This window comes from Amblyomma americanum, chromosome 4 (assembly GCF_052857255.1).
Source record: "Amblyomma americanum isolate KBUSLIRL-KWMA chromosome 4, ASM5285725v1, whole genome shotgun sequence".
NCBI lineage: Eukaryota > Metazoa > Arthropoda > Arachnida > Ixodida > Ixodidae > Amblyomma > Amblyomma americanum.
The window spans coordinates 203356521-203367902 of record NC_135500.1 but is presented as its reverse complement, the minus strand read 5'-3'; the positions used below and the strand labels follow the sequence as shown (position 1 = coordinate 203367902).

Here is an 11382-nt window from a genome sequence, read left to right as displayed (position 1 = left end):
CCTGGCCACTGTGAACTCTTTTTTTTTTTATTCGCTGCAAGAAGTTTTCCTCTGAGGAGCTTCTCCAACACTCATGTCGCGTGAAAGTATTACAGTGAGCCAGCAACGCCCCCCCCCCCCCCCCCACCCCCCCGTTCACATGAATGAACCTTTTGATTCGTGATCACGGCGCTATCGGCCGATGATGCAGTGGAACGGGAGCGAAGAGACATTCAAACGTACCGCTAGTTCTAAGGCGTTAGCGATCAAGAAGGAAAAGAATGGTAAAGGTTGCGCGTTCAGTTAAACCGAGTATGGACGTGCGAAAGCACTTGAGACAGCACAGGCTGAAAGGCAACCGCATGCAAGATCTTACCGCTGCTCAAAGTCAAGGATTTCTCCCCAAGTACATTTTAACGCGTTAGCGTTACAGGCCCCATTTACTAGACAAGCCGATGTCGGCGTTGTCCGCTTCGGCGGTGCATGGATTGCCTTTCACTTGTAAGGGGGAGCAGTCGTGCCACCTGTCAAGCTTTAAATCTCTGTAAGGTAAGGAGAAACCGTCACCTTTCAAAAGTTTTTCATCTTTAGGGAAGCCGCAAGGGTTCCGCTATATGAATGAGAACCGGTCACTTTTTTTTGCAAATACTGTGTCACATAGAGAAAGGTAATAACTTGTATATATATGTAGCGAAAATTTCAAGGAGGCACGCCGCGCGTGCCCTGAAATCCATTTTAGCAGAAGTCTTTCACTCCCTCTCTTATCCCTGCCCTTACGGCGCGGTTCAGGTGTTCAACGATATATGAGACAGATACTGCGCCATTTCCTTTCCCCAAAAAACCAATTATTATTAGAAGTAAAAAAACACAGACACGTAAAAAAGTGAACTTGTCCTTTTACCCATGGCAAGCGCAGTGAACAACATAAGCAACTAAGATTCTCGAACTTAATAAAACACGCTACTGAGCGTTCATTTTCGAATCGTGGTAACCGAGAACGAAATGTGGCAGCAACTTGATAGTCAGTTTCTTTTATTACAATAAATACCTTCTCTGTAAACGAGCCTATCTAGAGTAAAAGTTGTTTATTCGCTGCTCGCGGCCTGATCACCCATGTATACGGCTAAGTATTTTCTGTAAACGTAGAGTATTTATTTAACTTTGTGCCACAGTTTCAGATGCCTGCTTCTGACTTGGCAGCCCGCGACCTTTGACAGCCCTTGAGCGTACAACGATAAGGCTCGTTTCATTCCAAACATTCCAAGGTGTGGTTGCGCGACCATGGAGAAAATTTTATTCGGTCTGTTTTAATATTTATCCTAATGTCCTCGAATATTTTGAGGATTTTTCAAATGAATGCTGTTCTCTTCCTTGGCTTCTCAGGCTACTGGTTTGGCAAGGCGGAGTACAACCGACACACAGAAAAAAGTTACCTCCGATCTGTACTGGGTTATACTATACTCCGTTTCAAACATCATGTGCAACGCTGTCAAAGCTAGCGCTCTTGTTTGCGATGCCTGCATCCACGACCAAAAAGTAGTGCGTTATTTCTGGTGAGCGAAACATACTAAATGCTTTGCCTGTAGGCTTATCACACACATATGTCATGATCTTGATTAAATGCACTGGTATTGCTGACAACGCGCTGTCACTTTCTCGTGCCATAGACCACTCGGGCACAGAACAAGCGCGGAGTAACACGCCTCCCTTTATTTTCCCGTCCGACTACTTCCGTACCTCAGTTCACAGCGTTGCACCTTATGTATGAAACGGCCGGAGTATAGGGATCTGTGCTGGGTCAAATACTTTCCTTATACATCAATGGGTTGCCTCTCGCAATTGACTGTAGTGATAGCTGATAATTTGGCAGAATTAGACATTCAGGCTAATGCTGACACAAAGACATGCTGCCTGCAGCTAATTTATGACGACAGCCTTTGCCCGTTACAGCGACGTCCATCCCTTCTCTCGTCCACACTTGGCTGTTCGGCACGCGCAGGACGTGTGCAAGGGCAGAGCCAGCTGCGAATCTGACTGGGATCAACTTCCAGCGTGGGTGAGACGTGGGTCTAGCCAAATCCCGCTAAGGGTTTGAACAAATCATAAGGAGACAACTGCAAGATATATGTCATTCAACAATCCGGCTGAACTTCAGAAGATAAATTCCGAAGATTCTAAATCGGAGTTTGAGTTCTATGGCGAATACGCAGACCTTTATATATCGTATGATATGGGCCTGCCAGGATAAGAGTGCTACAGACATAACTGAACAGCCAACGTGGGAAGGATGGGAGGCCGCTCTGTCTGGTTCGGACCCTGAGGATCAAGGAGCCGTGGTCGACAGTGTACGCACGGGGGCCTTTGCAAACGGAATCCTGGACTGAGGACCCGACCTCCTTGCCCTATTTCCCCATCACCTATTTTCGTCATTAAAGGTTTTCATCATCGGCATGGGTGAGCTCCCTGAAACAGCTTTTCGTTGTAAAAAAATCCATTGACGATCAATGCGATTCATGCGGGGGTGTACGCGTTAGCATGAGAGACCGCCTGACGCTTGCTTCTCCTGTACTCAGAATCAGCTGCTGGAGGAAAACCCGCCGCGGTGGCTCAGTGGCTAGGGCGCTCGACTACTGATCCGGAGTTCCCGGTTCGAACCCGACCGCGGCGGCTGCGTTTTTATGGAGGAAAAACGCTAAGGCGCCCGTGTGCTGTGCGATGTCAGTGCACGTTAAAGATCCCCAAAAGGTCGAAATTATTCCGGAGCCCTCCACTACGGCACCTCTTTCTTCTTTCACTCCCTCCTTTATCCCTTCCCTTTCGGCGTGGTTCAGGTGTCCAACGATATACGAGACAGATACTGCGCCATTTCCTCTCCCCAAAAACCAATTATTATTATTATTATTATTATTATTATTATTATTATTATTATTATTATTATTATTATTATTATTATTATTATTATTATTATTATTATTATTATTATTATTATTATTATTATAATGCTGGAGGGAAAAATGGGCTTTTTGAGTTGGGAGAGCGCTTTTTTTCGGCATAGCATTGTCAGCGGTGTAGCACTTCAGAATACGGCTAAGAAGTGCTAACTAGGAGGTTTGTTAACTAATTGAGTAATTAAACTTTTTAAGTGTTCACTGTTACTTATCGAGAAGCTCGTCTCGTCACTTATCGAGAAGCGTATGGCCCAACGTAAGTAATACCCATATCAGATTTTTAAGACTTCGAAAACGCAGTTGCCCTCGGCGCTGTAGCCCAACAAATTTTGGCTACACCGCGCGACAATTCATGCGCATTCGAGAAACTTTCAGGCAAAAAAGCCCCTCCAAAGCAGGTAACTCGTCGAAATAGCCAAAATTTGTTGGACCACAACGCCGAAGGCATTTCAGTAATCTAGAAACTAACATGGATATATTAGCGGTGGGCTACGCGATCTGATTAAATAAGGAGACTAACAGCAATAGTTGAAAAGTTTACTATTCAATATTACTTAATCAGCCTAAACGTCTTAGCTCTACATTGATGAACTACACCGTTTATAATGCTGTAAAAAAAGCGCACTTCTAAGTAACTCGATCATAAAGCCTATTTTTTAAAACTGCCGGACATTTTAGGTGAAACACCCGGTATGTATCCTCCATGCACAGCTCTTGTACACATCCGCTCGTCAAAACATTGTGCGCATCGATATATATCTGAACTCCAATTTAGTCGCATGTCGTGCAAGAAACATCCTTAATGTTCATAAGTCTAACCCACGAAAACAGTCCGCCTCGCGCACCACGCCGGCGTCTCTGTAGTCGTACGGGTCAATGTATTCACAGAGTCTATCCTTTTTACTGTATCAGCCGCCGCGGTGGCTGAGTGGTTATGGCGCTCGGCTGCCGGCCCGAAAGACGCGGGTTCGATCCCGGCCGCGGCGGTCGAATTTCGATGGAGGCGAAATTCTAGAGGCCCGTGTACTGTGCGATGTCAGTGCACGTAAAAGAACCCCAGGTGGTCGAAATGTCAGTGCACGTAAAAGAACCCCAGGTGGTCGAAATTTCCGGAGCCCTTCACTACGACGTCCCTCGTAGACTGAGTCGCTTTGGGACGTTAAATCCTCCATAAACCATAAACCTTTTTACTTGATCGACTCTTTTGTGCACGCTGCATGCAGGCGACGAGCAATTACCAACTGAGTCGATTGCTATTACAGGATCGGCACAGATTAGCCACGGCGAGAGCCGCGAGACACGCAAAGCTATCGCAGCAACAGGGGCCATTTAACAGCGGTCAGCTGCTGCGGCTGGCAGCAGTCCAGGCGCGGAAATAAACGTGGCGGACGCCGCGCTAGCATCTATCGCGGCTTTTTCAGGTGACCTCAACTGATACCCTTCTGCACGCCATTTCGTGATCACGGCTCGCAAGGCAACACGGAGGAAGCACCGTTATACTACCCCAACCCCCTCCCCTCCCCCGAGATAAGTTGCAATACGCGGCTTAAGAACTCTCGCACCATGTTACGCAAGCTGCTTCAAGGCCAGCCAAGGCCACTTCACGTGATCTGCGTTGGCACGTCTGTCCTCAGTACGGCGCTGATAACAGATAGCAATTATCAATGCTTCAGACGCGCTGCTACGAAGCACATCCAATGTTTGCGTGCTGCATCGAACCGCGAGAAACCGATGCAAGCTGTCGATATGTTTCCCTTGACGGATCTTCCTGAGCAGTTGATCGAATATGTGCTGTCGTTCGTGGACCAGACGGACCTGCTGGAAAGCTGCCGCCACACATGCAAGCTCTTTCGTGACGTAATCGACAGAAACGGCTTCTGGAAGATCAAGTGCCTGCGGGACGGCAAAGTGATCCCCGCATACGCACTGGAGGAACTGCCGCCGCGGTACTACCAGAGCATCTACATGGGAAATCCCTACGGCCGGAACTTGCTCCGCAACGGCCATGGCGATGCCCCTGAAGGTGCGTGGACATCTGTCTTCCGCGACTGAACGCGTGGTCGCATTCAAAGCGCACGAGAAGGTCATGCTCAAAGAACCCGCATTTTGGCATGCGCGCTAATCTACAACTGTAGCAAAGCAATTGCTTTCGTCCTCTTTATCTCTTAATTGCCTGTCCGAAAGTTAGTATATTACTTATATTACTCAGTAGTTGTTGCAGTTATGTCTGATATGCAATGAAGATGTTCAAACTCGTCTCATCGCTCACTGCTATAATAAAAGAATAAAAAAGTCGAGCTTTTTTAATAAGCGCGACTTTTTTTCACCGTTACTCGCGACGAAAAAATGGCAACAATGTCTGTATTCCTAAGCCCAACAAGGCAGCTAATTCTTACAAACCAAAACCGTGCATCACATATCGAAGTTCCGTTGTTTATGGTAAGAAGGGAACACATGGTCTCGGAGTGCTGGCATCATACTGTTCTGCTAGCGCTTGCGCTATACTACTACTCCATAATGACTACGCACCGAAAGCCTCCATGACACAGATATTGCTCCATAAAAGTAGCAGCCTATAGAGTGTTGCGCTGAACGTCACACTATACGAGGAGTGGTTTTTATGCAAGCAGGCGACGGTTACCAGGCTTGTGCGGCTGGCTCGCGAGCTCACGTGAGAACAGCACACTTCTGCAAGCCTCGTGCTGTGTAACTTGCACTCCACTGCGAACAGCCTGTGAGATGGAGGCCTCGTAAATCGTTCGTCTCCAGTTGAATCTTTTCCTGTTTTCAACGATTTATCACAGGTATCAACCCGTTCTGTTCGCCCGTAAATTTACGGCCTAAAGCTTTGGCCAAATGTCGCTTTCTCTTTTTCTCTTCAAGGTGCATTCGCAGGTTGGCAAGTGATATATAAGGGGGGCGCCGGATGGAAATGCGAGGAAACCCCGGACGGCGCTGATCCTCTGCCTTTAGGCGAGTAAGCTATACACAGTCCAGTTCATTTTTATTACTTTGCAGCACGCATTGCTGTAGTGCAGATCCTATCAGTTAAGGTCACGTAATTTACCCATTCTGCAAGCTGCACCGCAGTTTTTTTTTTTTGCTTGTGCAGTCTCATAAGCTAAAGTTGGGCAGTTAAGCACTGACGTGCCTATTCTGGTATCGGCATCAAGTGTATCTAAAAACGTTGCGCGGCCACGGTACCAGCAGAGGTGCCACTGGCAATGCTGCTGCACCCTCTGATTGCGATCGTAGCAACTGCCGGTCGGTCTTATGAATTCAGTGTTAACAGAGAGTAGATGTACGCTGTGGATTGTAGGAGTGAGACCATAGCCTCCTACGTTATGTTAAGAAAATAGCGATGAGGGGAGACAGAAGGAATAAAGCCCTCTGCCTGCAGCAGGCGCTGCAGTCGGATACAACTCAACAACGAAGTGGCAAGTGCCCTTCAAACATGCCCTCATGCCCTGTAGCTCCATCCAGCGGTGCGGACCTATTTTCACGGTGGCACAGTCAATCAATGACACTACCCAGAATAAGGCATGTTCTCACTAGAATGATAGGCCTCATACTGTAGCACACTGACTTTTCTCTTCGTTAATCCTGTTTCAGCAATCACGCCTTATTCCTTTGTGCTTGTGTTCCCTAGTAAAATTGTTTATTGTGCAGTATACTTTGCACCATATCCTGTTATGGCCTGAAATTGAGGTCATGCAGTAATGCTAATAATAATTAGTTTTTTGGGGAAAGGAAATGGCGCAGTATCTGTCTCATATATCGTTGGACACCTGAACCACGCCGTAAGGAAAGGGATAAAGGAGGGAGTGGAAGAAGAAAGGAAGTAATAGGCGCCGTAGTGGAGGGCCGCGGAATAATTTTGACCACCTGGGGATCTTTAACGTGCACTGACATCGCACAGCACACGGTGTCAGTGCACGTTGAAGATCCCCAGGTGGTCGAAATTGATTTAATGACTGATTTTTATTTAATTACTAGTATTTAATGAATTTTACATGAATATGCATCACGTTTACGTAATCAGACGTTAATGTACACAAACTAGCCCTCAGACCAAGCTTTTGGTGTAGCATATTTTAAAGTTTTAGTAGAACGCGTTTCAGGGTCTTTGATTTTTCGGGTGTTACAGCACGTTGGGGAAAAATTATTTTCCGGACCTACGTCTCTCGTAAGGCGCCCTAGCGATTGCAAAGCGTTTTCGTGATCGAAAGATAGCTGTGTTAGGACGCCTTTCACCAGAGTTTTGGCTTGTGTGATTTTTTTTATTCAACAGAAATGCAAGGGTGTTTCGCAACTTCATGTTTGACATGCACAAAGCAGCAAGTTATCGACTTAGTAAGCGAAGGAGTTCTTCCGGTAATCATGGACACTATCAGACCAGACATCGAAGTGTCGGAATGGTATGTGATCCTCACCCACAATGCATTTTTTCTAACAACTTTTAATCGGCTACAGAGCTTCATAAAATTTAACACTAGGATAAACGTAATAAATATTATCAGTGTCTTCCGGCTTTTATTCGCTTGATGTTTGCTGCCACCGCTGTGTCAGTAACTCTACAATGTATGTAGCTGAACTTCAGGTTCACTCGACGGCTACCTTCACCGGTGTGTATGACTTGCACCACTGGTTTACGTCGCTGGAAGCAGATATGCACCATATTTCATACGAGTATATGGCATTTAAGTGCAACGCCGTATATAAATCAAGTTTCTTCTTGAATACATTAGATCGCATATAATGTCATACTCATAAATTTTATGTTTCGATTGGGGCTCTGCAATGTTAAATATTTTTAACTTCCACTTTATCAGTACTCTATATAAGCTGGTGCTATATCGGCATGAAAGGGTATTAAGGCTAAGCAATTTGAAGTTGGAGGTAGGTAAATAACACGTGAGGAAACAAACTACTCGTATTTTGCAGCCTAAGTGACAGAAGGACAGTTTCTTCATTGATATCAGTATAGTGCTTTTATACATTGCCTGTTTTCTAATTCATTTCATCTACATTCTGCACAGTACAATTTCAATGATAAAAGCTTATTATTATTATTATTAAACTGGAAAGAGCGTATGACTCGCATGTGTGCATCAACGTAATAACGTAATAAGTGTGTAACATCTGCGTGTAATAGCTTCTGGATAACTTTCAGGCACTAACTAAATTATTTTAGATTACGTGACTTCCGAAGCAATTCATGTATTATTGGGATGTTGCAGTGTATCTTTGTATCAGCCGGCATTACTATTGGACTATTTGGATGCACTGTAAATTGAAATGCCTTCTTTAGTTTCATGAGCTGCTGTTCGACGTTATAACGCGTCACAATTACGCGTTCAATGTACATTAATCTACCATGCGTACAACCCGTACGATCACTCTTATGTGCAGCTGAAGAGCAGTAAAGCATAACAAGCATGACAGCAGGCTTTCAGAAATGCATTTTTAACATTTGTTCACTTTAGTCGTGCTGTCCAGTTAACACATAGGTTATTCCATTTCTAAGCCTAATGATCAGTTTCTACTGCCCCACTTCTGGTGTTTTTTCTCTTTTTTTGTCGCAAGGAATGATTTCGGCATAAATAGCTTATAAATGCAATAGCGAATTATTTAGAAACCTTAACTACCAACTTCCCTGCCTTACTCATGCCATGATGTGTTTTTATGAATGAAATATGTAGAGACGTGTCACTAACTTGTCCCACATAATAGCAAAACATAACTGTTTCTTAGTAGGCCTAAAACTCGCATTTTACGTTTTTCACAGGCATGCAGCTCGATTTGATTGCGGTTGCAAGTACAAGCTGACGGTGTCACTTCTCGGTGGCAAAGAGGAAGTGCTTCAGGTGTACAGCACTGGCTGGATTGAGACTGAGCAGTTTCTTGGCAGCAAGTGGAATCAGGCAAGTGATTGCTCCCGGGCTTGGGGTCTCTAGCCAGCTCACTTTTCAGTATATGGATCACTGCAGGACGTAACATGTCGGCGTTTTATTGAAAACATGCTCAAGGGAGGCGTACTTGGCAGTTATCTTTTGTGTTGCTAGTTGGGAGCATTTGTTCTGCTATATCAGACCAGTCTACGACTTCGCCTCGACGTTAGTTATACGGAACAGACAAAATGCGGCATCGCGTCGGAAATGAAAGAATTTCTGTTTCCGTACGATTAACAGAATGAAGTAGGATATTAGCCGTAAACGGGGAATTCTTATCAAAATTTCGCACTGACATTCGCACATAACTACTTCAAACGACGTTTTGTGGTGGAAATTCGGCGCTGTCGGTATATCCGCTCACTTAATCTTATATATACATAATAATTTCATTTGGGCTGGATGGTAGATATTCCTAATTTAAAAGTTTCAGCGCAAAGAAGGGGGGAAAGAACACATGTCTGGCACGAACTGTCTCCCGCCGCCAACTTCCTCCTTTTATATTTTTCTGTTTTTATTTTAGCAATTATATTTTATTTCATGTAATGATGACATAGCTGCGATAGCACGGAGACACTCAATTGCATTAGGCGTGCTTATCTGTTTAATCTTTCCGTACATGACATTGCTTGATCTGCATACATGCTTGATATGATGTCAAACAAGTGTGATTCTGTGCGGCTGCCATTAAGATATTCTAACGCGTTGACTGTATCGTTTTCACGACATAAGGAGGCGAGTCGAAAGTATTGAATACGATGGCGTTACGAATGACTACCTCTGGGATCAGCCGGGCTTGTTTTATAATTTCACGGTAAGCTCGCGCCTGTTTGTCGATGGCGGAAGCTTCGAGGGAGCTAAACAGACTGCCTCTTCGGACCTGTAAAGTAATAAACAAGAGGCAAGAAAGTCATCAAGAAGCGTATAGGATTGGGCAAGTTGGCCAGACATGCTAAAGGGAATAATGGCGCAGCATCAAGTAACGAGGACGGCAGGAGTGCACACACACACGCACAAGCGCCAACCATGGCTTGCCGACGGTAGGAAGCCACCGACGGTAGGAAGCCACTGTCCTCGTTACTTGATGCTGCGCCATTCTTCCCTTTAGCATGTCTGACCAACTTGCCCAATCCTAAACGCTTCTTAATCGAATTTCTAGTACATCGGGCTCTTTCAGCCTTGAATGTTCAAATCCGTGTTTCCTCGTTTCCGTGACTGCCAACGCTGAATGTCAAGCACACGCCCTTGGATTCTGTATCCGCTCTAATGTTCTACCTCCGTCTGTCAAGGCTAGTTTCGGTGGCTTCCTACCACAGTTCGTCATATTCGAGTTTAACAGACGAAAGCTTGTTATGTCCGAGTTTAGCAGACGAAAGTTTGTTATACCCGAGGTTAGAACACGAAAGTTCTTTATATCCGAGGTGCAACACCTATGTTCGTTATATCCAAGTTTAATACACACAAGTTCGTTATAGCCGATATGGCAACTAAGGTCTCTTATAACCGAGGTTAACACACGAAAGGTCATTATAACCGAGGTGGCAACTAAGGCTCGTTATATCCTAGCTAGTATACTAAGTTTGTATAGGAATTATACTAAGTTCGTTCGTAGCCCCGTGGGCGAGCTGCCGCCTGCCCACCGTGGGTGGACCACACAGGCTATACTGACAGACGGCGCTCGCCATTTCCGCCACCACGGACCCTATCTAATGCTGATGCATCAATTAAAAAGAAATTATCCGAGTGTGTTCAGACGCTGCCGTTACTCGCAGGTCACTCACGTCTTTCGCGACTATCCTGCGGGCGTTCGTTTCGTCCAGTTCAAGCACTCTGGGAAGGACACCCAGTACTGGGCAGGCCACTACGGACCGAAGATGGCAGGAGGCGTCATTCGCGTTCGTGGGCAGAGGCAAGGGGCTGCGTGCTGACTGTGCCTCCGACAGCCCTCCTCTGTCGTCCCAATGAAGAAAATAGAAGTGATTTTTGTGTGTGTGTGTGTGTGTGTGTGCGTAAAAACTGAGTTATCATTTTTACTCGCATAAAGAACGAAATTTTGTTTCATAAGTATTCTAAAAATTTGGAGGCTGTGTTCATTACTCGGGATAAAATATTCAGACAAAAATTGAAGGGGTGAGAACGGCCCAAAAGGTAGGCTGATAGATTACTTCATAAAGCAAAACGCGCTGCTCAGCCCGGTTTTCGTGTTCGATGAGCTTAGTCAACAACTGTTATATCTTAAAACCGCACATATAAACTCACTAAGCGGCCCAATTAACGCTGCGTAAAAAGAGAACAAATGGAGGTTGCTCTAGCGCAACCCACACCATTGTTATGCGCGAAGCCGAACCGTAACAAGTCCCACCAGTTTTTTTTTTTATTCCCACCAGTCCCACCAGTTGCAGTTTTTAGTTTTTCTTAGTTTCCTCGCGGAATATTCTCATGGCCTGTTCGTATCATTGAGTGACGTAAAGTAATCTTGACATTCGACTGATGGCATTTAATAT

The 11382-nt window shown here is 45.3% G+C and overlaps 1 protein-coding gene across 1 annotated transcript; it reads left to right on the top strand.

Annotated features, from left to right (window-relative positions):
- The first annotated feature begins 4475 nt into the window (after positions 1–4475).
- Positions 4476–10883, top strand: LOC144129118 (F-box only protein 44-like). Its single transcript, XM_077663036.1, has 5 exons — positions 4476–4950; positions 5811–5900; positions 7219–7345; positions 8716–8851; positions 10651–10883. The coding sequence occupies exons 1-5, from the start codon at positions 4491–4493 to the stop codon at positions 10804–10806; spliced, it is 969 nt and encodes a 322-aa protein (XP_077519162.1). The 5' UTR covers positions 4476–4490; the 3' UTR covers positions 10807–10883.
- Positions 10884–11382: the final 499 nt, after the last annotated feature.

Coding starts and splice junctions, on each gene's coding strand:
- LOC144129118 (XM_077663036.1), top strand. CDS start 4,491: ATGTTACGCAAGCTGCTTCAAGGCCAGCCAAGGCCACTTCACGTGATC. Junction 5,901..7,218: donor CGCTGATCCTCTGCCTTTAG/GCGAGTAAGCTA, acceptor TTTATTCAACAG/AAATGCAAGGGTGTTTCGCA. Junction 8,852..10,650: donor TTGGCAGCAAGTGGAATCAG/GCAAGTGATTGC, acceptor CGTTACTCGCAG/GTCACTCACGTCTTTCGCGA.